Here is a 26,450-nt window from a genome sequence, read left to right as displayed (position 1 = left end):
GGAAAAAAAAACCCACAACTTACTGCTCCTATGATCATGAAGTTACAATAACCTTACCTCGAGGGTACAGCTCAATTTCTGAATGAATTTCACCTTGGGACATAAATGGAAGCCACCTAAGAATAAGAAAGAAAATAAGAAATTAGGTAGGAATCAACTATTTTATTCTCTACCACAATACCACAGAACTGAATGACCCACATCTTATTGTCATACTGTATGCACAAAAGAGCAAGGAATCTGCACCTCCAAAATGTTAGTGTTTGATTTGATAGATGTTACAGCAGATGCTGTCTGACCCAAAAGAGTTATTTGTGCAAACAGAAGGGCTGTGTAAGTGCAAAATGTACTTGTGCCAGAGTAAAAGGTTCATGGTGTCAGAGACTCGTGTGGCACAACTGGGAAGTTATTTGTGCAGCTAAAGAAGATGGCAGAGACCTTTTCAGCACTAGGGATTGAGAGTTAAGTATCACTTGTATTTATTGCACTGTTTAGAAACATAGAATCAAGCAGGTTGGAAGAGACCTCCAAGTTCACCCAGCCCAACCTAGCACCCAGCCCTGACCAATCAACCAGACCATGGCACTAAGTGCCCCAGCCAGGCTTGGCTTCAACACCTCCAGGGGTGGCAACTCCACCACCTCCCTGGCCAGACCATTCCAATGCCAATCACTCTCCCTGCCAACAACTTCCTCCTAACATCCAGCCTAGACCTCCCCTGGCACAACTTGAGACTGTGTCCCCTTGTTCTGTTGCTGCTTGCCTGGCAGCAGAGCCCAACCCCACCTGGCTACAGCCTCCCTGCAGGGAGTTGCAGACAGCAATAAGCTCTGCCCTGAGCCTCCTCTGCTGCAGGCTGCACACCCCCAGCTCCCTCAGCCTCTCCTCACAGGGCTGTGCTCCAGGCCCCTCAGCAGCTTTGTCGCCCTCCTGTGGACACCTTCCAGTACTGCAACATCTCTCTTGAATTGAGGAGCCCAGAACTGGACACAGCACTCAAAGTGTGGCCTGAGCAGTGCTGAGTACAGGAGAAAAATAACCTCCCTTTTCCTGCTGCCCACACTGCTCCCGATACAAGAATAGTGACTGACCCTGTCAAGATGTAGCCAGGTGAGGTTGGTCTCTTCTCCCACACAACCAGCAACAGAACAAGGGGACATAGTCTCAAATTGAGGAGAGAGAAATGAGTCAAAAAAAAAAAATCCATGTTAAGGCAAACACTGACTGGGTCTCTTAGTCATGTTACTCTAGTCTATAGAATTTGGAAACCTTTTCATTTAGAGCTCTTTTAACTTCCTCCTGCCTAGTGAAAAAAAAAAAAAAACCAGCTGGCTTTCTACAGGAAATATCAAAACAAAAATTCAGCAAGCTTCTGGATTGTCCCTTCCTAACTACACAGTTCAATTCCATGGACACTCCAGGAATGACTTAAACATTTGGTGCCCTTTGATGCATGCTGGGAATCCAGTATAACCTAGGCAAGGCTGAGATCAGAGTAGCTGCTGAAGGTTGCTTTTTTTTTAGCAGATCAGTTCATATAAGAACTAGACCCTAAGAAATTAATTTTCTCTTACTATACAACTACTCATTTCTATCACTTCTGCTAAAACCTGACCACACAGGTAACTACTGCAATCATAAATGCTGATAGCATTGAGTTCAGTTTTGGGATCCCCAGTTTAAGAGGGACAGGGATCTGCTGGAGTGGGTCCAGCAGAGGGCTATGGGGATGATGAGAGGACTGATGCACTGCCTCATGAGGAGAGGATGAGGGACCTGGGGCTGCTTAGTCTGGAGAAGAGAAGACTGAGAGGGGATTTCATCAATGTTTACAAATATATGAGGGCTGGGGGTCGGGAGGGGGGGACAGGCTCTGCTCACTTGATCCCTGGGATAGGAAAAGAAGCTGCAGCACAGCAGGTTTCAGCTCAACACAAGGGGGAACTTCTTGACTGGAAGGGTCCCAGAGCACTGGAACAGTCTCCCCAGAGAGGTTGTGGAGTCTCCTTCCCTGGAGACTTCCATGGCCTGTCTGGATGTGTTCCTGTGTGCCCTGTGCTAGATTGTGTGGTCCTGCTCTGGCAAGGGGGTTGGACTCCATGATCTCCTTGTGTCCCCTCCAACCCCTAATACCCTGTGAGCCTGTGAACTAATGCATAACTAAGATTCAATGAGAGCTGTTGAGCCTTCAGAAATCAATATCTGATTTTTAAGTCAATTAAAATGCTGATTTTTGGGGGTTTAAATAAGAAAACATTTTGTTCCTACTCTGGATAATAAAATATCAATATAAAATGGAGTTGGGAGGTTGAAGTTAGATTTCTGAAGAGCAAAAATTTGCCCTTTATTTGAACAGAGCACACTGTCTTAGCTTTACATTTTGGCCAACATGAAAGCTATCCCTGACCCCCACCAGTGACTTATTTCAACCTATTTTCAGTGGCAGAGCTTCTTTTGAATGAATGAAAATGAACAAATGAGTAAGTTAGGAATGAAAAAAAAACCCATCCAATTCTCTCCCTTTCATCTTGACAGGGTCTGTCACTGAATAATTCTTGCTGATCAACATCTGATGTTAATTATCAGAGAATTAATACAACAAAATACTCTGGCATCCATCATCCCTCAGTTGCATTATCCACTGAAGGACAGCTATGACACAGAGATGATTTTCATGGCTGAGGTAAGCAGCTGCTCTGATTGCTCTGCTGAACTTCCAGAAGGAAAATTCAGCTATATATCTATTATTTTTTGAAGGGTAGCAACAACAGCTGCTCTGCATCTATATCTAATCCAGAGAAATCCTCAGTCTTACACTACTATTTAAAAACACATTACTGATTGAAGGATGAGCTCAGCTTTAGAGAGCCTTATCAAGGCATAAGAGCATCTTTATTTCTGTTTTAGAGGGTCTGACACTAAAAGCTGCAAGAAGCTATTCAAGATTCCACAACAAATTCAGAAGAATTCCAAGTGGAGGCCAGTGACAAGCAGAATCCCTCAGGGATCAGACCTGGGATCAGTCTGGTTCAAAATCTTCGTGGGTGCCATGGACAGAGACACTGAGTGCAGCCTCAGCAAGTTTGCTGACAGCACCAAGCTGTGTGGTGCAGCAGACAGGCTGGAGAGCAAGGATCCATCCAGAGGGACCTGGACAGGCTGCAGAGGTGGGCACAAGCCAACCTCACGAGGTTCAACAAGACCAAATGCAGCGTCCTGCATCTGGGTGGAGGCAATGCCAAGCACAAATGCAGGCTGGGCAGTGAGTGGCTGGAGAGCAGCTCTGAGGAGAGGGACTTGGGGGTGCTGGTGGAGGAGAAGCTCAACATAAGCCAGCAGTGTGCACTTGCAGCCCAGGGTCTGGTTGGCTTTCTGGGATGCATCAAGAGAAGTGTGTCCAGCAGGGCCAGGGAGGTGATTCTTCCCCGCTATTCTGCTCTGCTGAGACCCCAGCTGGAGTGCTACACCCAATTTTAAGAGCCTCCATTACAAGAGAGATGTGGAGATGCTGGAGGGGGCTACAAAAAAGCTGGGGAGAGACTTTTTAGGCTATCAAGGAGTGCCAGGACTTGGGGGAATGGATCAAAGCTGGAGGTGGGGAGATTCAGACAGGACATGAGGAGGAAGTTGTTGAGCATGAGAATGGTGAGAGGCTGGACTGGGTTGCCCAGGGAGATGGTTGAGGCCCCATGGCTGGAGGTGTTGAAGGCCAGGCTGGCTGAGGCTGTGGGCAGCCTGCTCTAGGGTAGGGTGTCCCTGGGCATGACAGAGAGGTTGGAACTGGCTGATCCTTGTTGTCCCTTCCAACCCTGACTGATGCTATGAAAAACCCAGACAAAGCAGGCATCCTGCATTCATTAGAAATAATTGATTAACTATTATTAGCTAAGTATTATTAATTCTAGTGCCTTGTCACACACTCACATTTCTCTTTTAGACTTTCTCCATTTCACAGAATCACAGACACATGCAGGTTGGCAAAGCCCCTCAGGATCACTAAGTCCAACCTAGAACCCTACTCTATAAGATCCACCTTAAACCATAGGCCTGGGCACCACATTTCACTCCAAAGATGAATATACTCACAAGATAGACTGCAGACATGGAAATGCCAGATGTAGGATAACCACCACGTTTTTCCTGACATGCAAAACTCAGCATTTATTAACTGACTTTTAAGATGCTCCTTTAAAACAACATAAATGAAACAACCACAGGCATCACATCTGTGTCTCTAGCAGTGCTGTTCATGGAGCGACAGACTTCTTTTCCTTTCCACTTAGAAAGACATTCAATCGAGGCCATCTTTGTGTTCTTTCTCTTTCCTTCCTGAGTAGCCAAGCCACACTTTGAGCACTGGTCCTTGTGTGCTAAAGCTGCACTGTGCAATCTAGTAACACAGCCACAAAATAAGCACTTAGCCTCTGTTGTGGACCATGAAACTCAAGTAATCTCTTCTGGAACAACATATTTTGCTGATTGTATGAAACTCCAAAATAATCCATTTGTCTTTCCCTGGAAAACTCACACTCACTACACTGCTAGGTGGAATAGAGTTAGAGATATACATTTAAGAGCACGGTTATAAATACTACCTTTCACAACTGAAAACGTATTCCGAGTTGCTCTCAGCTTCTCTAACAAGGACTTTGTCACAGTACCAATGCTGGGACTTGGCATTAGCCTCGCAGCGCAACAGCACCTTCTGCAGCTTTCCAAGGGACACAGCTTCCACTCCAAAAGCGCTGACCTGGAAGAGAGAGGAGACAGCGCTCTGCAAGGGTCACCACCCAGTCAGTCTGAACGTTGAAGCGGTTCAAACAGCCTGATTGACTCCCACGATAAGCAAAGGTTCCTGTTGTTCCTGACGGCAGCTGGGATGCGTTTAGTGTTTGGATCTGAAAAGTGAGATGCCTCTTGATCATGTATCAGAGTGAGTGAGAAAACACAACTGAAATCAGACTGCAGTAACAATGCCAGCCAAGCTGGGGGTTCAGCCATCATCCCAAACACTGCACAGTGCCTTACTTCTGTTTCAATCCCTTACCACTTGCATTTATTCTTCTAGGCACACACAAGTTAAAGCCATGGTTTTCTTTGTTGATACTTATTGAGAATACAGACTTTGACATCTTTTTCTCCTTATGTTCTGACCTCCTCTGTTTACATTTTGTTCTGCTGGGAGAGATCAAAACCTTATATTCAACTTTCCCCTTATTCCTCATTTAGGCTTGATCTTACAGTGGCCAAGTTCCATTGATTACAGTGGTCATTCCTGTGATTTGCCATTGGAATGGGTTGCCCAGGGAGGTGGTGGAATTGCCATCCCTGGAGGTGTTGAAGCCAAGCCTGGATGAGGCACTTAGTGCCATGGTCTGGTTGACTGTCTAGGGCTGGGTGCTAGGTTGGACTGGATGATCTTGGAGGTCTCTTCCAACCTGGTTGATTCTAAGTTTATTGTCACAAGAGCATGAAGCTGATCAGGTGAAAGGTTCGGGTTGGTGATTCTCTGCCACAGCCAGAAGCATAAAGCTTTGTCTCTCTGGCTGTAACAGTCTAGGTCACACTTCAAAATAAAAGGGGAAATAATGAATGAAAAGATTACACTGGAAAATTTATATCTGTAAAGTTCTCAATCCTTACTAAATGGCAGAAATGAGGCTGCCTGTGCAATTTTAGTTCCCCCTTGTGCATATATATATATGATCCTTCTGTAATATATGATCATAAGCTATTCTCTCTGAAGCATCCCTGCCTCAAATTATGCACAGGCAGGACTGCAGCTTTTAAATACTTCTTTTTATCTTCATTATCTAGATGACTCTCTGCATTATTTACCTCAACCACCCAAACAGTGCAGTGAAGCAGAACTGATTTCCCCAGTGACTTCACTTTTGCACTTTTCCCATAATATCCCAGTTTTCTGCAAATGCTGAAATCTGTTTTCTGAAAGGCCATCTGTGTAATATTTCATTTTACCTGGATAGCTGAAGCAGAGACATTATTGCCAAAAGCTGTCAGGAAAGTAGTTTGGGTGCTCAGCTGAGAAACAGAGGGGTTAATTTATTGGCATATTTAGCATTTCAAAGAGCTTACTATGAGCAGAGCAGAATTCTCTTTGAACAAACCTCAGCTACAGCTGTGGTTGTTGAGAAAAGTTATAACTGGGTGTGGAGCAAACCAGGAGCATACAAAAGGTGATAACTCAGGGCAGCTTTTCAAGTGGTGTGCCCAGTATCATGTAGCAGATCAGTGCCAGGATGAAATGACCTTGTTCAAGTCAGCACTGTGCCATAAAATGATAGATCCCAGGCATGCTCTGCTGCTCCATGCAATCCACTGTCTGGTTTGGACTGGATGATCCTGGTGGTCCTTTCCAACCACAGCGATTCATAGTGATTAGATGTTGTGCTGAGGGATTTGGTTTAGTGCAGGGCTTGTCAGTGTGAAACTAATGATTTGACTCGATGATCTTGAAGGTCTTTTTAACCTAAGAAATTCTGTGATTCTATTGACCCATTTCCATAACAAAGTGCACTTTGAACCACCTCCCCTTAGCCCCTGTATAAATAATATGGTTAGAATAATTCCCACCAGAATACACCACTTAAATTCTGAATTTCAACTGGAATAGAACTTTATATTTAATACATTAGTCATGGCATTTTATATATATATATATATATATATAAAAGAAAAACAATTAGTATAAATTTCTCTAAAGTTTCCCAGTGGGTTATTTTTATACTTAGCATTTTAGATACTGCTTTTAATTTTGTAATTAAGTAATGTAATTAAATAATGTAATGTAATTCCACTAACAGCTCAGTGCCAAGTTTTAGACACACAAATGTTAATGCTCAATAGCTTACAAAGGAAGAAGAAGGCTTAATAGAAGGTCGTAAAGGGGCTAGTGGCAGGCCTGAGATTAAATTCAATAGTTCCTGAAAGTCATCCGTACAGTAGTGCAGAAAATTAGGATTGGTGTATATTTTACTCATGGAGGAGATCAGAGGTAATTGGAAGAAAATGTTAATTAATTCTGCCATGCATTAATCACAATATTATACTGTTCTGCATTTAAAGAAACACATAATGAGCAGTCCTTCTAAGATCCAAAATCGTGGAAGGATTTCTATGCAGACCTTTGGAACCAGCTGCACTCATTAAACCTTGACAGGCTGTGTTTGATATGCACAGGCAGCTCTGCTCATCATTCTGGGAAAGTCCTTCACATCATTTTTCTTCCTCTTTTCCTACCTGTGTTTTTGTTCTTAATTAGTATAAAATTACTTTCCCCAGTTCTTAAAAATATTTGTTCTAGATCTTTGTGATTGTTTTTTTGTTTGTTGTTTTGATTGGTTTGTTGCTTTGATTGTTTTGCTGTTTGTTTTGCAACTGTTAAGACCAACAGAAGTTACTTAGCTTTATTCAGGTGGCAAAGCAAATTGGTTTTTAAACTTACCATTCCTCTCCGAAATGCCACTGGGGTACCAGATTTGTGCAGAAGCCTTAGTCCAGAATCTCCTCTTTTCCCATAGATGCACAGATAAACTGCAGAATCTGTACCAGCTTGCTCCACGTCACCAGTGTAGATGCAAACATGATATAAAACAACTTCCAAAAACAGCCAAAAGAAGAAAATAGAGATCTGTAATCAAAATCATTTTACTCACCTCTCTAGCTTAGTGGAAACTATGCCAGTAATATTGATTTACAATTAATTTGCTGGAAGAAGGACATGGAACTGTTTGAGCTAGTCCAGAGGCCACAAAGATGCTCAGAGGGCTGCAGCAGCTCTGCTGTAATGACAGGCTACAATAGTTGGGGCTCTGCAGCCTGGAGAAGAGAAGGCTTCAAGGAGACCTTGGAATGGCCTTCCAGTATATGAAGGGGAGTACAGGAAGGCTTCAGAGGGACTATTTACAAGGTCTTGCAATGACAGGATGAGGAAGAATGGGTTTGAACTGGCAGAGGTGAGGTTTAAACTGGATGCTAAGAAAAAGGTCTTTCCAGTGAGGGTGGTGAGACACTGGCACAGGTTGCCCAGGGAGGTTGTGGAGCACAGAATCACAGAATGTGATCACATGTTCTGTGATCCACAACCCTCCTGGAGGTGTTCAAGGCCAGGTTGGATGAGGCCTTGAGCAACCTGTTCTAGTGGGAGGTGTCCCTGCCTATGGCAGGGGATTGGAACTGGCTGAGTTTTGAGGTCCCTTCCAACCTAAACCATTTTATCTACCCAAAATAGTAGAGGTTTTCATCATAAAGCCCAGTACGCAGTGATCCATTCTATGAATATATTCCCCACAAATCAGTCTATCTGCCTTAAGCCATGAAGACATTTAAGAACATAAGAGTAGATGGAATGCAACCGAGGTGGCATTAATTCTGAAACCCAGGTAGCTGAGACATGCACAGTTGAAGTTTACACATACTTGGGTGGAGAGGTTTTCCAGCTTCCAATACTGGAAGCTCACAGGTGAAATCTCTCTCATCACGATGCCTTGACAGCCATGTGTTTGTTGGAAAATCCAGTCTTTCCTTGCTCTTTAGATGTTGCAGTGTCACCTAGAGAAGAAGTAATTCCAGCTATGACTCTGTTCACTCCTACCAGTGATTTGCTTCTCAACAGCTAAACATATATTTCTGTACCTTTTCTTCTATTTCAGGAAACAGAGGCACAGCCAATGCAACAAACAAAACTGCAGCATGAAAACAGTTTGATTTTGGCCACAGCTTTGCAGTTTGACTCCTGACCAAGGAATATCTTTATTCAGACTCATGGCTGAAACTGCAAACCTCTATTCTTTGAATATGACTTGGCCTCTAAAACCATCTTATTCTTGGGACAAACAAATCTGCAATAAAAATTTCACTTTCTGCTATAAGGAGAGGCACCAATCCCAGTTTCTGCCAGTGAAGAATCTGCGTGTGACACTGACTGCTGCAGTGTAGACTGGCAGCTCTCTGGTAAGTGAGGTCTGGCAAGACTGAGCTTTTGAAAGGTGTGAAAAATGGACACATTTTTATATTGAAATGAAAACAGGATGAATACCATCCTCTATATCCTTCTCAATTTGGCAAGGAGAAAATATGCTGAAATGTTAAATCCATTTGTATTATATTTGGCTCTTCTACAGCAGAAAAGAGAACCTGAATACCTACACCCCCTATTTATTCTTTAGGAGACAGAACCAAAATCCTTAGGTTATTTGCCACTGTACCTCACATACAAGTCTTGTTTCCTACAGCTAAAACAGTCTTTCCTGTCCTTTATGGGAGCAGGTTTTCTTGGTCTTGAATTACAACAATGCTCACTACAGCATTTTCCATAGACCCTTACTAGCAAAAGGAAAACAGTGCCAAAAAAATTATCTTTCCACAACTGTGTTTTGAATATGTCTAAAGCTTTGAAAGCAAAATTATGAAAATAAGTACTCACATTTACATCTGAACACTTAGGAAATCAGGACAATAGATGCCTTTATCTCACTTTCACAATAAAACGTTATTTTAAACAAAACAAACACTTCTTTTAACACCGGAGCATGTATTTATCCTAACGTGGAGCACTCCTGCAGCAGCGATTCCGAATCCCTAATGTTTATTGGCAGAGCTCCCCCTGCTGATTCGGAACAATCACAAATACTAACTCTTGTCAGGCAAAACACAGCCCTCGATGTGATCGGTGCCTTTTCGGGGGAAGAAACGACTGAAATCCCAGGGCTGCCCTTTGCAATTTGGAACAATATGGTTATATATATATATATATATATATATATACACACATATATATAAAAACACTATAAATATATATATACACATACACGTGCATGCACACATGCATACGCACACACATACATAGACACACATGCATACATACGCACACACGTGCAGACACACATATACAAACCCTATGAGGAGAGGCTGAGGGAGCTGAGGGTGTGCAGCCTGGAGAGGAGGCTCGGGGGTGACCTCATTGCTGTCTACAACTACCTGAAGGGACATTGCAGCCAGGTAGGGGGTGGCCTCTTCTCCCAGGCAACCAGCAATAGAACAAGGGGACACAGTCTCAAGTTGTGCCGGGGAAAGTATAGGCTGGATGTTAGGAGGAAGTTCTTCACAGAGAGAGTGGTTGGCATTGGAATGGGCTGCCCAGGGAGGTGGTGGAGTCAGCGTCCCTGGAGGTGTTGAAGCAAAGCCTGGATGGGGCACCTAGTGCCATGGTCTATTTGGCTGGCTAGGGCTGGGTGTTAGGTTGGACTGGATGATCTTGGAGGTCTCTTCCAACCTGGTTGATTCTATGATTCGATGAGCACATGCGCAGACATGCACACACACACATGCACATATACATGCACACATGCAAACACACATGCAGTGCACATATACATACACACGTGCACATATACATGCACATGTGCACATACACATGCATGCACGTGTGTGCATGCACATATACATACACACATGCACGCATACATGCATGCACACATACATATGCACATGCACACACACGTGCATACGTACACAGACCTGTGCACACACACTCACACACATACACACATGCGCATGTACACACACATGTGCACATACATACATGCACTCATGCACATACACATGCATGCACACATGCATACAGATGCACACACGCAGATATGCACACAGACCTGCACACGTGCACAGGCACACATACACGCACAGATGCACACATACATGCACACATACGTACACACATACACATACACACGCACTTGCACACACACACATGCACATACACATGCATACACGTGTGCATGTATACATACACACATGCACATATGCATGCACTCATGCACATATGCACATACATACATGCATGCATATGTACACAGACCCGTGCACATACACACTCACACACGTACACACACATGCACGTGTACACGCACGTGTACACACACATGTGCACATACATACACATCCATGCACACATGCATACAGACAGCACATGCAGACATGCACAGATTCACCTGCACACGCGCATGCACACACATATAAGCACGAGGATGGGAACTACGATCCCTCCAAGTGAAACATTTATACTTACATTCAGTTTGGTACATTCACAGTTAAGGCCTTTGGGTTAGTATCAAGATCTGTTATTGCTGTGTAAGTCTGGTTGGCTAAATGAAGTTTATTAATATTAAAGGCTGAAGGCTAAGCTTGTGTCTTCTGCAGTTCAAAAATCAGAAAGCAAACAAGTGCAGTTCTGAAATAAATCTTACTTGGGGGGGTTAATGTTAGCAAGAATTTAGTGCTCATTTTAGTTCATGAATATGAGAAAAACAGAATTGAAACAGAAGCAGAAAAGAAGAATTCTTTCCCCAAACTGGGGGGGAGGGAAACCTCAGAAGTTTCTTTTTCTCTGAAAATGGTGATTGTGAACTATGTTTGGGCCAGTTGGGATTAGCCTACTCTTAGGTAAACTGTTCCTTCTTCACATGAGATAGTTGTTGCTCCATCAGTTTTGTTTTCTCACAGCTGGAATATATAGCCAGAATCTAATACACACAGCAGAGTACAGAAAAGCTTTCAGAAAGCAGACCCAGATACAACTAAATGGATATGCTAAAATTGTTATGTATGAACCACATGAATTAGGAACAACTGTAAAATAATGTTCCATATCTCCAGCTACCAGGAGGTGGTCTGTATCAGTGCTTTTGACACACCCAAAGCAGCCTAAGAAGACAAAGCAATAAGAACACACAACCATCAGCATTATTTATTTATGAGGCTGTGGCTTCACGAGAAGATGGACTTTTAGTTCATTAAAAGAGAAATTAAAGTAGAAAAAAACCCATCACCACTCAGAAAATCTCACCCTCTGTAAGTTCCACTCTGATTGTTCATCCAGCAAGCCATCGAGTTCAACTCTTATCTTGTAGATGTTCCCAGTGCTTTTTATTTTCACCTGAATAAAGCCAAAACAATGCAACATGTAACTAGAGCAAAACATTTATAACTCACACTTTCAACTTGTACAGTAGAGGCTGCATGCTGATTAAGTCAAGGCCATGCCTTGCAAATTAACACTATCTTCAATTCATGATTAAAAGACATTTATTTCAGTCTCAGTCTCCCACACATACAGATGGAGCAGCATCCTAATGGTGAGCACAGGTCTGTGAATTCTCCCCTTAAAACTGTCACAGCCTTCAGGATATCTTGGGGAAAAAAAAAAAAAAAAAGCCAAGAAAAATGAAATAATAATAATATTAATTAAAAAACAACTACCCCAGCAACAAAGAAACTGAGCCATCAGCCAAAAAACCCCCACAAACCCTCAAAACAAACAACAACAACAGTATAAAACCTCTACAACTCGCACAAAACCAAGCCCCAAACACCAAACATTCCCTTTCCTGTGTTTTAATTACATGTAAAATAACTCAGATATCCATAGAATCAATCAGGGTTGGAAGGGACCACAAGGATCATCTAGTTCCAACCCCACTGCCAAGGGCAGGGACACTCTACCCTAGATCAAGCTGCCCAGAGCCTCATCCAGCCTGGCTTTAAACACATCCAGACATGGGGCATCAACCCTGGGCTCTCATGCTCAACTTCTTCCTCCTCACATTCACTTTGAACCTCCCCATCTACAGCTTCACTCCACTCCCCCTAGTCCTGTTGGTACCCGAGAGTCTAAAAAGTCCCTCCCCAGCTTTTTTGTAGCCCCCTTCAGATCCTGGAAGGCCACAAGAAGGTCACCTGGGAGCCTCTTCTCCAGACTGAACAGCCCCAACTCTTTCAGTCTGTCCTTATAGTAGAGGTGCTATCCAGTTCTCCTTTATGTACATTTTGCCATTCATTATGAGATTTCATTCCTGAGAAAAATGTAGCTACATCACATGTGAGGGGGGAAAAAACCCCACATAAAAATACATCTTTATCTTTGCAATTGGTTCCAGACTCCTCTGACTCACTGAAGCATCTGAGCATGCAGGAACAGCACCCAGCATTTGATTAGTAAATTTAGGATTACAGGATCCAGAGAAGAGACTGCTTCTGTTTTGTCTAAGCAGATTTCCACCTGAGCCCCAGTTTGATCAGATCATAGCCTAGTGGTATCACAGTGCTTGCCAGGGAAATGATTTGGCAGATATTTGAACTCTTCCAAGTCAGAAAAGTGAAACTAAGAAAAAATGGTGTGAGCCCTTCATGACAGGAGAGTTGAATACAAAATTAAATCCACTAAACCACAGGACAACAAATCTTTCATCACTCAGCACAGCTATCTGACCATAAAACCTAGGATGTCAAAGTGAGGGATATAAAAGTTTTGGAGATCTTAAAGAATAAGATCTCAAAAGCTGGCAGACCATAGAATAACAGAATGGCAAGGGGGGGAAAGGGACCTCTGGAAATCATTGAGTACAACCACCCCCCACCTAAGCAGGATCACATAGGGCAGGTCACACAGGAATCATAGAATCAACCAGGTTGGAAGAGACCTCCAAGATCATCCAGTCCAACCTAGCACCCAGCCCTAGCCAATCAACCAGATCATGGCACTAAGTGCCTCATCCAGGCTTTACTTAAACACCTTCAAGGATGGCGACTCCACCACCTCCCTGGACAGCCCATTCCAATGCCAATCACTCTCTCTAGAAAAACTTACCACCCATGCAGCCTGTCAAAGTCCCTCTGCAGGGCTCTCCTACCCTCCAACAGATGCACACCTGCTCCTAGCTTGGTGTCATCTGTAGACTTACTGATGCTGGACTTAATCCCCTGATCCAGATCATCAATAAAGATGTTGAACAGGACTGGGCCCAGCACTGATCTTTGGGATGCATTCAGGCAGGTTTTGAAAGTGTCCAGAGAATGAGACTCCACAATCAACCCAGGGAGCCTGTTCCAGTGCTCCATCACCCTCACCATAAAGAAGTTTTTCCTCCTGTTGAGGTGGAACTTCCTGTGTTGCAGGCTGTGTCCATTGCCCCTTGTCCTATCACAAGGCACCACTGAAAAGAGGCTGGCCCCTTCATCTTGACACCCACACTTCAGATATTTGTAAAGCTTAATAAGATCCCCTTCTCAGTCTTCTCCAGACTAAACAGCCCCAGGTCCCTCAGGTTTTCCTCATCTGCAAAACATTTAAAGTCACTGATGCTATCTGATCCTGATTCTGACTGTGATTTGCATTCATTTACACCTTCAAGTATTATATTCCTGTGTTATCTTCTGTTCTAGAAAATATCAGTGCAAGCATATCAAGTTCAGAGATAGAAATGATGAAAAGATGCAGATTTTTTGAAGTCTTGCATTCCTATCCTCATTTCAAGACACATGCTGCTAAAAATGTACAGGATAGAGTCTAAGGGGTGGGGAGAAGAAAGAGCTGTTATTCATAGCTTTTGTTTTTCCTTTATGGATTTATCTACTGCAGACTAAAGAGGAAGAAGTATGTTGGTGACATTCCTTGTTTCATGGCTGGAAGCAACAGTGTCAGTGTGATGTGAAGAATCATAGCAGTAGCCCCAGGTGCCAAGAGACAGATTCTGCTCTCACAAGATCAATATCCACAGCACACAACCATAATGGACAAGAGCCATTTTAGAGAAGGAAAATGAGCCCAGCTCTTAAGAATATATGGATTAACATTGTAAACATGCCATTATCCAACATGGCTTATAAATTATTCACTAACTCAGAGAACTCTCTGTGGGTCACAATATAGAGCCTGAATGCTTAGAAAATGAACATTACATTTAGTTACCTTCCTGCCTATGCCCTGTTCATAGAGGGTATTGTTATTAATATTAATATTTGGTGTGTGCCAATATTGTATCAGAAGAGTTGATTGGCACAGAAAAAGAACTGAAGTTACACCAGATGTGAAAAACAACTTCAGGTAGCTGAAGATAACAATTGGGATCATCTTCCAAGGGATGTAGTGGATTGCCCTGCAGACTCAGGGTACTGGACAGCTCATTTCAACTATAGTATTAACTAGAAAGTTTGGACCATATGATCCTTGAGGTCCCTTCCAACTTGTCACTTTGTGACTCTGTGAACAATGTGTTGTATGCCCCTCAGAGAGACACAAGCAAAAACAGATGTTCTAGCCCCTTTGGAAATTTCCTTTCACCCTGCCTTATTACAATAGAAGTGGGGTTATTCTTAAGTAATAACAGAACTCTTTTGTGTTTTCATGACAAGATAACATGTAGATGTTATTGGGTTCCTTGCAATTCCATCAGTAAAGGTTCTGGCATTTCAGTTATTTATAATACAGCAGCTGAGAAAATGGGAGTTATTCCTTCAGTGAACCAGTTCCACAGCAAGCTTCTTACAGCATGTTTGGAAAGCTGTGTGCATGAAGATTTCACTACTAAAGAGCACTAAGTGATGGACAGGTTTTACCTCAGATATAGTTTGTTCAGGAGTGGGTGCTCAAGGATATGGTGCAGCAGTGGCCCTGGTAGACTTAGATAATGATTGGACTCGTTGATGTTAGAAATCTTTTCCAACCATGGTGATTCTGTTTCTAAAGCTAGCTAAAGCTAGCTTCAAATCAATTACCTTGAAGACATCAGTTTACTCCTGCAGTTGTCCTGTTTGGACTGCTCTACGAGGGAGAGTGGCTGAACAGAAAGAGCACTTCCTGTTGCTAACTATATGCACCAAGCTGATTTAATGCAGAATTTGTAGAGATTAAATAAAGATTTATAGCATGCAGTAAACACAGGAGAAAAACATTTTTTCTTTTCAGGTGACAGAATAATCTTTGGAAAGGTACACATTAGAATAATGTTCTTAGCCTTCATTAGCTACCTGAAATTCATCCTCCTGCCTGGGAAGAAACAGCTGCTTTCTGTTGTCCTTGCCAAGAGTTATTGGTCCAGCTACTCCTTTGTCTCCATATATCCAGAGAATGACATTTGCTTCAGTTCCTGCATCTCCTGTCAGCACTGACACTTTCCATTCATCATCTGAAGGAAGGGGACACTCACCACCTTGGGGATTTCTCATTTCCTCTGGAATACAGAACATTAGTGGGAGATGAAAATCGACATGAAACTGCCAGTCGCTGTTGTACTGCAGCACATAAGGAGCCCATAACAGAGAGAAGACTGTATTTCTTCATGGCAAGTGAGATAGTCTGAAAAGATGGATTTATGTGCCTTGCCTAGACCAAAAATGTACTGATTAGTTGAGCTGTAAGAGTCAGCTGGAAGTGAACAAGCCCCTCTCACGTGTGCTATCATCATATTACTCTTCCCGCACATTCTGGTGTAGACTAAGGATGCTGTGCTGCAGAACTCTGGCCAAAAAAAACATTTCTGGTTACTTAGCCTGGTATTTAGAAAGGTGTAGCAGTGATTTGCCATAGGAATGGGCTGCCCAGAGAGGTGCTGGAGTCACCATCTCTGGAGGCATTAAAAAAAAAAGACCGGAGGCGGCACTTAGTGCCATGGTCTACTTCACAGGGTGTTAGGCGCTGGAAGGGACCCAAGGAGGTCATCATCATCACAGTTGGTTGGACAAGGCTGGGTGATAGGTTGGACTGGATGAGCCTTCCAGCCTGGCTGGTTCTATGATATTCCTCTAATGACTTGTGTTGTGACATTATTAGCAGAATCACATCACTGAATCACAGAACATTCTCCTTCTCTGGACACTTTCAAAGCCTGTGTGGATGTGTTCCTCTGTGATCTGTGCTAGATGGTGTGGTCCTGCTCTGGCAGGGGGGTTGGACTCGATGATCTCCTTGGGTCCTTTCCAACCCCTAATACCCTGTGAGCCTGTGAACATTAGGGGCTGGAAGCGACCTCAAAAGATCTTCCAGTCCAACCCCCCCTGCTGGGGCAGGATCACCTAGAGTAGGTCACACAGGAATGCATCCAGGCGGGTTGTGAATGTCTTCAGAGAAGGAGACTACATCTCTGAGCAGCCTGTTCCACTGGTCTGGCACCCCTACACTGAATTTTTTTCACCTTATGTTCCCAGATGTGAACAGAGACAATTTAAATATATATTAAAAACAAATATTCAGCAAGTTAAGTTTCCTTGAAATACATATTAAATACTATAAGATACTCCAAGAGTACAACTGTCCTTGCCCGACCATACTCACACACGCATTTGGGCTAAGGCAGGTTATGCATGAATGAGACAGTACAGGCACAATACCACTTTGTGAATGAGCTTCACAGCTTTAATGACCCAACAAATATAAATCTGGAGGACAGTTTCACTTTAAAATAGCACCTAGAGAGCTTTTGTTGACCCTTAAGAGAAAAAAAAGTGTATATATACATACATATGCATCTATAGATATCTATATAGGTATCTCATACATATATCTCTATACACACACACATAGACATACAAATATATATTACATATACAGATCATAGAATCAAGCAGGTTGGAAGAGACCTCCAAGATCATCCAGTCCAACCTAGCCCCCAGCCCTAGTCAGTCAACCTGACCATGGCACTAAGTGCCCTATCCAGGCTTGGCTTCAACACCTCCAGGGACAACTCCACCACCTCCCTGGGCAGCCCATTCCAATGCCAATCACTCTCTCTGCCAACAACTTCCTCCTAACATCCAGCCTAGACCTCCTCTGCCACAACCTGAGACTGTGTCCTCTTGTTCTGTTGATGCTTGCCTGGGAGCAGAGCCCAACCCCACCTGCCTACAGCCTCCCTTCAAGTAGTTGTAGACAGCAATGAGGTCTGCCCTGAGCCTCCTCTTCTGCAGGCTGCACACCCCCAGCTCCCTCAGCCTCTCCTCAATAGGGTTTTCTGTTCCACGCCTCTCACAGCTTTGTTGCCCTTCTCAGAACACGTTCATATACAAAGAAAGAAGTCCAATGGTACTTCTGCACATGAGATGTGAAGAAAAAAAACAACCATACTTTTTGAGGGGTGAAGGAATTTAATTTTGAGTATTCTAATCAAAGTGGCATTTAGAAATATCACTTTTCAATAATGAGACCACTCTCCACTAGGTCCTCTCCAAAAGAGGGAGTCCTTGCCCCCAAGACTTTATAATCAGTTCTGACTCAAGAGACAGATATAAACCCTACATTGGAAAAGATGAAGCAACACACTCTGGTACTGTGTCCTGTGGGGGCTGCCAAACTGCTCTTCATGAGGCCTTTTCATGAGGCTGCAAAGAGATGTTTTAATATGCTAACCATAATGAATATCATCTGTGCTGCAGATTAATTTTCTTTTGTATCCCCCAGCTCATTCTTCCTCCATTAAGCAGCTTTCTATGAACCAAGCTTTTGGAGGCTCCAAACACATAATGGAATTCACTCACAGGTTTGCAGAATTCATAAACAGCCACTGATAGAGGTTTGCTGAAGAGCTCCCAGTGCATCACTGGGTGTGTTCCTGCTGCACTGCATCCCTCACTATCAGAGACCTTGGCTTTTTTGTTTGATTAAACTACTACACTGGGTTCTCTGGGGTGAAATTTTTCTCCTCACTTGTTAAACTGCCTTCACCTCAAAGGGAAAAAAACAAGAAAATAACAAACCCCAACCCTACAGCTCAAACACAACCCAAACTAAACAAGGTTTTAGTGTCTTCTGCTTCATCTTCTTTATACCTAGACTTTATCATAGAATGGTTTAGGTTGGAAAGGACCTCAAAGCTCAGCCAGTTCCAAACCACTGCCATAGGCAGGGACACCTCCCACTAGAACAGGTCACTCAAAGGCCTCATCCAGCCTGGTCTGAAACACTTCCAGGGAGGTTGTGGAGCACAGAATGGGATCAAAGATCCCATTCTGTGTTCCATAACCTCTGTGGGCAACCTGTGCCAGTGTCTCACCACCCTCACTGGAAAGAACCATTTCCTAACAATGGTCCTCTATGTTTATGGTCCTCTAAACATATATATATTCTTTCCCTTCACTTTTGAGCAGCACTTTTGATTGTTCTTGCATCTATAACGTGGTTGTCTTGCACACATTTTAGGTGACTTGTCTCTGACACCCCATTCTGCCAGCTGTTAACCAGAAGCCAGAACCTGCCATCATCCTTGTACAGTGAAAGAAGTTTTTTGAGGAACAGAGAGCTCACACTGCAACAGTCCAACTGCTGCAGCAGAGTTTTCAATTTAAACAATCCTAAATCAATTATCAGTTGTAAAAAAAACAACAATCAACACACAGCTACTGCTTAGCAGTCAGGCATGATATAAGATAACCTGGTCAGCCTAAGGGTTAATCCACTCTGAGTTTGGATGCTCAGTGTACTGTTGTGTTTTATACTCCAGGCAAACATCACTCTTTGGGGGTCTATTTTGAATGTTAACTGAAAAAGCAAATGAGTATTTAATAAATATCAGCCTAAAAATTAAGACTCACCTCTACAGGTCAAAAGTAAGGTACCTTTAAAATATTCTGTGTGAAAACATGTTAGTGGAAATGAGCATTTTCTTTGAAGGGCAGAGTAACTTTGATACCTCTATTCATTTTGCATAAGCAGAGTCCACACTTATGAATGTCAGAAATATATCTTACAAAGTGCTATAGACTCTGTGTAACCAATTTCATGGCAGATATTGCTTCTATAAAAAGATCCTTTATACTCGACCCTAAAAACATCCAGCTTCTTTGAAAACAGATTTGATGGCTTCCTTATTGTTGCCCTGGGTTTCAAATGGAGCATATCCCACCAGACTCTGACAGTCCACTACATTTTGGGAAGGCTCTGTGACACTGTGATACAATGTGAAGTCTGATAGATTAGAAAGGTAGAGTCTTTTAAGCTAAGAATGGAACCAACACTGCCAGAAACTATTAACAGTAATTAACTTGAAAAAGTGGGTTATTATTAACCAGGATACTTTGGTTCAACTGAATTTCTTCTAAATGCTTCCTGATACATGACATTACAGCCTGTGAACAAGTACATAATATTTGATGTCTTGTTCACATTGCCAGACTTCTTATGTACAAAAAATAGTGGCCTGAAGATCAAGCTCAACACCAAACCAGAAACCTATGTGAATTATTTGCTACATAAATATCTTTGAGGCTACCTCCAGACAACTAAATGTGTCTCCCACAGTGGAAATTCTAACTTTGTCTTTACATCTGACACAAGGTAACCTGCCTTTCCATATTTTTTCTGTGTGTGGGGAGCTCAGTAGCTTCTATTTATTCCATCTGCTTTTCAAAGTGATGTGACACAATTCAAGCTGTGCAGCCAGCATCCTAAATATATGGAAATAAAAGAGGCAGAAAGAAAATATGATAATCTTCTCTCCTTAAGAGATGTATCATAGAATCAACCAGGTTGGAAGAGACCTCCAAGATCATCCATCCTAGCACCCAGCCCTAGCCAATCAAACAGACCATGGCACTAAGTGCCCCATCCAGGCTTGGCTTCAACACCTCCAGGGACAACAACTCCACCACCTCCCTGGGCAGCCCATTCCAATGCCAATCACTCTCTCTGCCAACAACTTCCTCCTAACATCCAGCCTAGACCTCCCCTGCCACAACCTGAGACTGTGTCCTCTTGTTCTGTTGATGCTTGCCTGGGAGCAGAGCCCAACCCCACCTGGCTACAGCCTCCCTTCAGGTAGCTGCAGACAGCAATGAGGTCACACCTTAGCCTTCACTTCTCCAGGCTGCACACCCCCAGCTCCCTCAGCCTCTCCTCACAGGGCTGTGCTTCAGACCCCTCACCAGCTGGTTTGTTTAGTTCCTTTGTCACACCTTCTTTCATCACTAAGAAGCTGAGGATTCCTGTACAGTTTTTGAGATGGTGAAATCATTGTCCTGACCTTTTATGCAACAGCAGTAGCTAAAGAAGCAAATGGTTGTTCATTCCAGTAAAACCCATTTGGTAGACTCTCACTCCAGAAGCGTGACCAGAATGTTGTTTTTCTATTCCTACCTGCCTAAACAGAATCACAGCATTTCTTAGATTGGAAAAGCCCTTCAAGCTCATTGAGTCCAATCATTAGTTTCACACTGACAAGTCCTTGACTGAACCAGATCCCTCAGCACAACATCTAATCACTACGAATCACTATGGTTGGAAAGGACCACCAGGATCATCCAGTCCAACCTTCATCCCAGCATCCTTAATCACCAGACTATAGCCTCAAGTACCACATCCACTCTCCTTTTAAACACCTCCAGGGATGGTGACTCCACCACCTCACTGGGCAGCCTGAGTGACCACCCACTCAGGAAAGAACTTCCTCCCAACATCCAATCTAAACTTCCCTTGACGCAACTTGAGGCCACTTCTTCTTGTCCTATCATTACTAATTTGGGGGAAGAAACCAGCTCCAGCCTCACTATAACCTCCTTTTAGGTACTTGAGAAGGCTGAGAGGGAACCTTATTGCCCTCTACTTCTCCAGACTAAAGAACCTCAGTTCCCTCAGCCGCTTCTCATAGGTCATGCTTGCCAGACCTCTCCCCAGCCTCATCGCCCTTCTCTGCACACACTCTATAGTGCTTAGCCTGTGAAGTGTTGCTTACTTGAGGGTGGGAAAATTGAAAGATTTTCAGATATTGGCTTCTGGGATTTTGCTTGTTGAAGCTGAGATTCTCCAAAGCCTTTCTTCTCTTGATTGGGTGCTGCAGATGTTCCCATAGGCTCTTCCCGGCCAACTAAAACAATGAAATGGAGATTCTGTCACAAGGCACAAAGCATTTTCTTTCTCTTGCTCAAAAGATTCCCATATGCTCAGTGACAAACACTAATAACAGATCTCACAACTGTTCAACACAGTGGACACTACATTCTTTTCTCTGTGAATTGCACAGCCACCAGCTATTGTCAGCTTTTATTGTTAGCAGCATGCCACAACAAGTGGAGAAATTCTGACATACCAATCTAAGTCCATTTCTTGCTTTGAAAACCTAAGTAACAATTTTACATGGATGTATGAATAAAGTGACTTGTAAAAACATAGTTTTGCTGTGGGGTTTTTTTTCCTCAAGAGAAGCTCCTCCACCCCCTGATATTTCCTTTCTTAAGTGTGAATGCTGAAATGAAAACTGCTAGAGGCCATTTCAATAATCTGAAGTGGCAAACAGACAATCTTGGTTGCTTTCATAAAAAAAATCTTGGCCCCTTTTATCTTTTATCTGAGTAACAAGGATTTGGGAGAACCTGAGCCTGTAATAAAGTAACATTTAGGGTTTATTTTAAAGGCATCAGTAAGCCCTGCTCTGTTGAGAATTTCCATTGAAACACGCTGCTCTTCCAAACAGTAACAAAAGAAAATACCTTCCTTGTTTCTACAAGGACACAGTGACTGAAATGCTCATGGCAAAAAAGGGCTAAATGTTAGGGCTGCTGTTACAGTGACTTTCACTGGGTCGTGGTGATGATATACACAGAACCGGTGGCATGCTTTGATTTCTCCCCCTTTGCTGGACAAAGCATTCAAGATGACTCTGTTCTGCTTATGCTTTGGCAAAAATCTGACCAAATTCTCAATTCCAGCCTGAGCTCTGCTCAGTATTTTCATGAGAAGTATCTTTTTTGTCTCTGTGACTGGATCCACCAGCTGAGAGTACAAGTAGTGCAATGTCACTGCTTGCTGCAGTTATAATCCAAGTCAGATAGCTACTTTTGGTTACTAGCTGTTCAGCAAACTACCAAATTCGTTCTCCTCAGGAAGAGACAAGCATACAGTCCAGTGATGGTGATCCAGAGTGTGCTGAGAGCTAACTTCTGAGCCCTGCCTCATCAACTAGAAAAGGTCAGCTCCGCAGTGAGGGAGCTTTCTGACAGCAATAGCCCCCAGATCTTACTACGGGACAGAAGAACGACAGAATCAATACACTAGCATGGAAAGTGCAATAGATTTCATACCATTAAAAAAGAAACTGAGCATTGCCCTCTCTAAGCTCTGCTACTAGCCCCATAAAATCAGGAAAGACTCTGGTAAACAGCAAAGTGTCTTGTAGGCTTCCAACATCTATGACCAGGATGGTGAACAGGTCCAGGAAGTCAACTTCATTTGTAATTTGCCATCTACATTGAATTTACTTTCATAACTTTAATTGTGAACATGTCCAGGAAGTCAACTTCATCTCTAATTTGCCACCTGTATTGAGTTTACTTTCATAACTTTGATTGTGAACAGTCCAGGAAGTCATCTTCATCTCTAACTTGCCACCTGCATTGAGTTTACTTTCATAAGTTTAATTGTTCAGGAAAAAAAATTTAAATCCTTCTGCATTGTTTTGTGAAAAAAGAAAGAAATGAAGAAAAAATAATTAGCAACACAAAAGAAATTAACTTTTCACCTTTAAAATTCCTGAAACACAACCAAAAGCTTTGAATTTGTCATTCAGCAACACTAACCACAGAAGAAAACCGTAGAATTTACATACATTTGATGACCTGTGGGTAGAAAAATATGTTTCTCTCTCCAGTGTTAACAACTGGCTTAGTCTGGCCATCTGGCAGGAGACCAACATATATCCCTTTATTTCTCACTGATTCTAGGCTTACAGATCCACTTTCCAAGTCCTTCTTGATTTTGAAGTGACAGTGCTCATCACCTGTGCCCTAGGAAGTGGAGAAACAGAAATCAATTCAACAGAAGTGAATTCAACAATTGGATTCCTGTACTTAGGCAAGTTGGGTGTTTCTCAAGTCTTAAATATTGCTATCATCTAATAACATTTCAGATTAGCTTTTTCACAATCTCTTAGATTAATGCAAGCACACACACCTCAGACTTGCTTATTCCTTTGAGAACAGAAATTTGAATAAGTGAAAAACTGCATAGGAAGGCATCCCAATTTGTTAGGGTTTAGGCAAAGGCCAGGATACATTCAATGGAATTTAGTCACTTTAGTCACCACTTAGTCAGCTTACATCTTATTTTTTCATTAGTGGGCTTTATCATCAATTTAGACTCAATACCACTTTAAACCCCTCATATGTTTGTGCTCTGCCACATTGAAAACAATTAGATCAGTTCATATCAGCAAACAGACACAAGATTAGTAAACATTAAATTTAATGAGCAAATACTAATGTCTTGTTTTCATTTTTGCTCCCAAATGTAAATTTACAATAGTTTAACTTCTAGCAGGTGGTAAACACTACAGGTCCAAACATCAGAATATTTTAGCCATCCACCAAGCCTAGTTTTTTACTGAATATAGAGGTTACAGGTAATGTATTTAAAGAATAAACTCCATGTGGTTGCCTGATGAAGAAAATCAATCAGTCAATCAATCAGGTCCTTCATCTCAGACAGCACCAAACCATCTGCAAGCACTGGGATGTCAACATCACTTCAACATCTTCCAAAGTCAGGCCAGGATAACTGTCGTTGTTCAATAAAAATCAGGTTAATAGCACAGAATCTTGACAGAGTCATCAGCTGCCTAGCAACAAATGTTAACCCTATCCTCATTTATAATAGCTTGAAAATATAATGATGTCAAATAGACATGACAGCTTCTCTTGCTATATTTGTCTGTCTTTCCTTGGAGAAATGAAGGACCAGATCTAGAAAATGTTCACTGTTTTGCCTAAGCAAGTAAAAAAAATCTCTGCTACCACTGACCATTTACTCAAAGTCTCTAGAGAGAGAAATACAAACCAAGAACTGCTTACCATTCCATCACACTGATCATCTTTGATCTTCAGATACATCCTTGGCTTTCTCACACTTTCAAACATACAAACTCCAGAGCTGACTTTATGCACCTTCCAGTATGACTCCTGCTGCTGCTGACCTGCTCCACTGCAGCTCCCATTAGGTCTAAGGGCCAGAGCTTGACAGAAGTTTGTGTTGAGTAGAATGATGGCACCATGGTGAAAGACACCCTTCAGATCAGAGACAAGAAACCACTTGTGAATAGCACAGCTTTTATGCACACTAAACCTTGACATTTATGTTGTTTATACTGATTTATCTTAAGCACTTAATGCATTTCTCTGTATAAAATATGAGTCCCAAGTAATTCAAATGTACCTCCAGCCTACAAATATTTGCTTCTTTCTGCACAGATACTGACCTGGATAGTGGAAATCCTTCCCCACTCCACAGCTTCCCTGCTTCTTAAGTACAGCAGAACACTCAGAGCATGAGAAGTCTAGTTGAAGGTGTCCCTGCCCATGGCAATGGGGGTTGGGACTAGATGATCTTTAAGGTTTCTTCCAACCCAAACCACTCTATGATATCAATTTGTTCTCTTTTCAAATGAAGTCATTTTCTTTGCTGCTTTTCGGGCATGCACCAAGCTTCCTCCTTTTCAAAGGTTAACTAAAAGCATCCTTGCTGTGTACCAGCCCATGCTGTTTGCACATACCAGCTGTAATGGAGGCACTGCTCCCTCCAGGAGAGAAAGAAAAGCTTCCCAAGTGCTGCCTACCTTTCAAGCTGTGACTTAGCTCCACCTGGTGGAACAGAATCACCCTTTTAGAATCAAGGCACATAGGGAGATCATCAAGCCCCAAACCCTTTGCTAAAGCAGCTTCATCTAGAGCAGGTTTCTCAGGACTGCATCCAGGCAGGTTTGAGTACCTCCAGAGAAGGACACTCCAGAACAGGTTGCAATCCTCTGACGTTTGATTTGATACCATCTACTTTATATCAGGAAACTTTAGAAAGCTTCTTAGCATCCCTCTGCCCCCCTTACCTTGACATGTACAACAAATTCTTTGGAAAGGCCAGCATATCCTGTTGTTTCATCAGGGACTTTGCCTTGAAGATTGAATGTAACAGTGTGACCTGGGTTCCTGGCAGACTCAAGAATGGCACAACCGTTGGGTTGAAGGTGAACATGGAGCTCACAGCAAGCCTTGTCTTTGCTCTAACAAAGTCAAAGCAGGAATAAAATTACATGAGCTACTAGCTGTGGCAAAACATGGAACAGAGAGTGACACAATAGTGTCTCTGTTGTTAAAGTTTCTGCATTTGCCATCTTGATACTAAAGTTCTGAAATCATAGAATCATAGAATGTCAGGGGCTGGAAGGGACCTCGAAAGATCATCTGGCCCAGCCCCCCTGCCAAAGCAGGACCACCCAGAGCAGATCACACTGGAACACATCCAGACTGATCTTGAAATCTGGGCCACCTGTTTGAGTGCTCTGTCACCCTCACAGGGAAAAAATTCTTCCTCAGGTTCACATGGAACCTTCTGTGCCTCAACTTCCACCCACTGCCCCTTGTCCTGTCACTGGGCATCACCCAGCGGAGCCTGGCTCCATCCTCCTGGCACTCACCCCTTACATATTCATAAACATGGAGTCACCCCTTAGCATCCTTCTTTCCAAGCCAAAGAGCCCCAGCTCCCTCAAGCCCTCCTCATAAACAGGGCTTAATCACTTTTGTGGTTCTGTGCTGGACTCACTCAAGCAGATAAAATTGTGGCCTATGGAATTCCAAAGTTCATCATAAAACGACACAGATTTGAGGAAACCATGAAAGACATC

General features: G+C 42.8%; 1 protein-coding gene across 1 annotated transcript in view; it reads right to left on the bottom strand.

Annotated features, from left to right (window-relative positions):
- RP1 (RP1 axonemal microtubule associated) overlaps positions 1 to 24,853 on the bottom strand; it is a 141,814-nt gene extending 116,961 nt beyond the window's left edge. Inside the window, exons 1-9 of the mRNA XM_064170616.1 lie at positions 24,625 to 24,853; positions 23,385 to 23,562; positions 21,516 to 21,647; positions 15,826 to 16,028; positions 11,867 to 11,956; positions 8,439 to 8,571; positions 7,466 to 7,617; positions 4,596 to 4,750; positions 58 to 116 (exon numbers count right to left, since the gene is read on the bottom strand). Coding sequence (XP_064026686.1) covers positions 58 to 116; positions 4,596 to 4,750; positions 7,466 to 7,617; positions 8,439 to 8,571; positions 11,867 to 11,956; positions 15,826 to 16,028; positions 21,516 to 21,647; positions 23,385 to 23,562; positions 24,625 to 24,690 — 1,168 coding nt within the window. The 5' untranslated portion in view covers positions 24,691 to 24,853. The remainder of the gene's footprint in view (positions 1 to 57; positions 117 to 4,595; positions 4,751 to 7,465; positions 7,618 to 8,438; positions 8,572 to 11,866; positions 11,957 to 15,825; positions 16,029 to 21,515; positions 21,648 to 23,384; positions 23,563 to 24,624) is intronic.
- Positions 24,854 to 26,450: the final 1,597 nt, after the last annotated feature.

This window comes from Pogoniulus pusillus, chromosome 34 (assembly GCF_015220805.1).
Source record: "Pogoniulus pusillus isolate bPogPus1 chromosome 34, bPogPus1.pri, whole genome shotgun sequence".
Lineage (NCBI taxonomy): Eukaryota > Metazoa > Chordata > Aves > Piciformes > Lybiidae > Pogoniulus > Pogoniulus pusillus.
The sequence above is the reverse complement of the archived record's forward strand: the minus strand, read 5'-3'. Positions and strand labels throughout refer to the sequence as shown.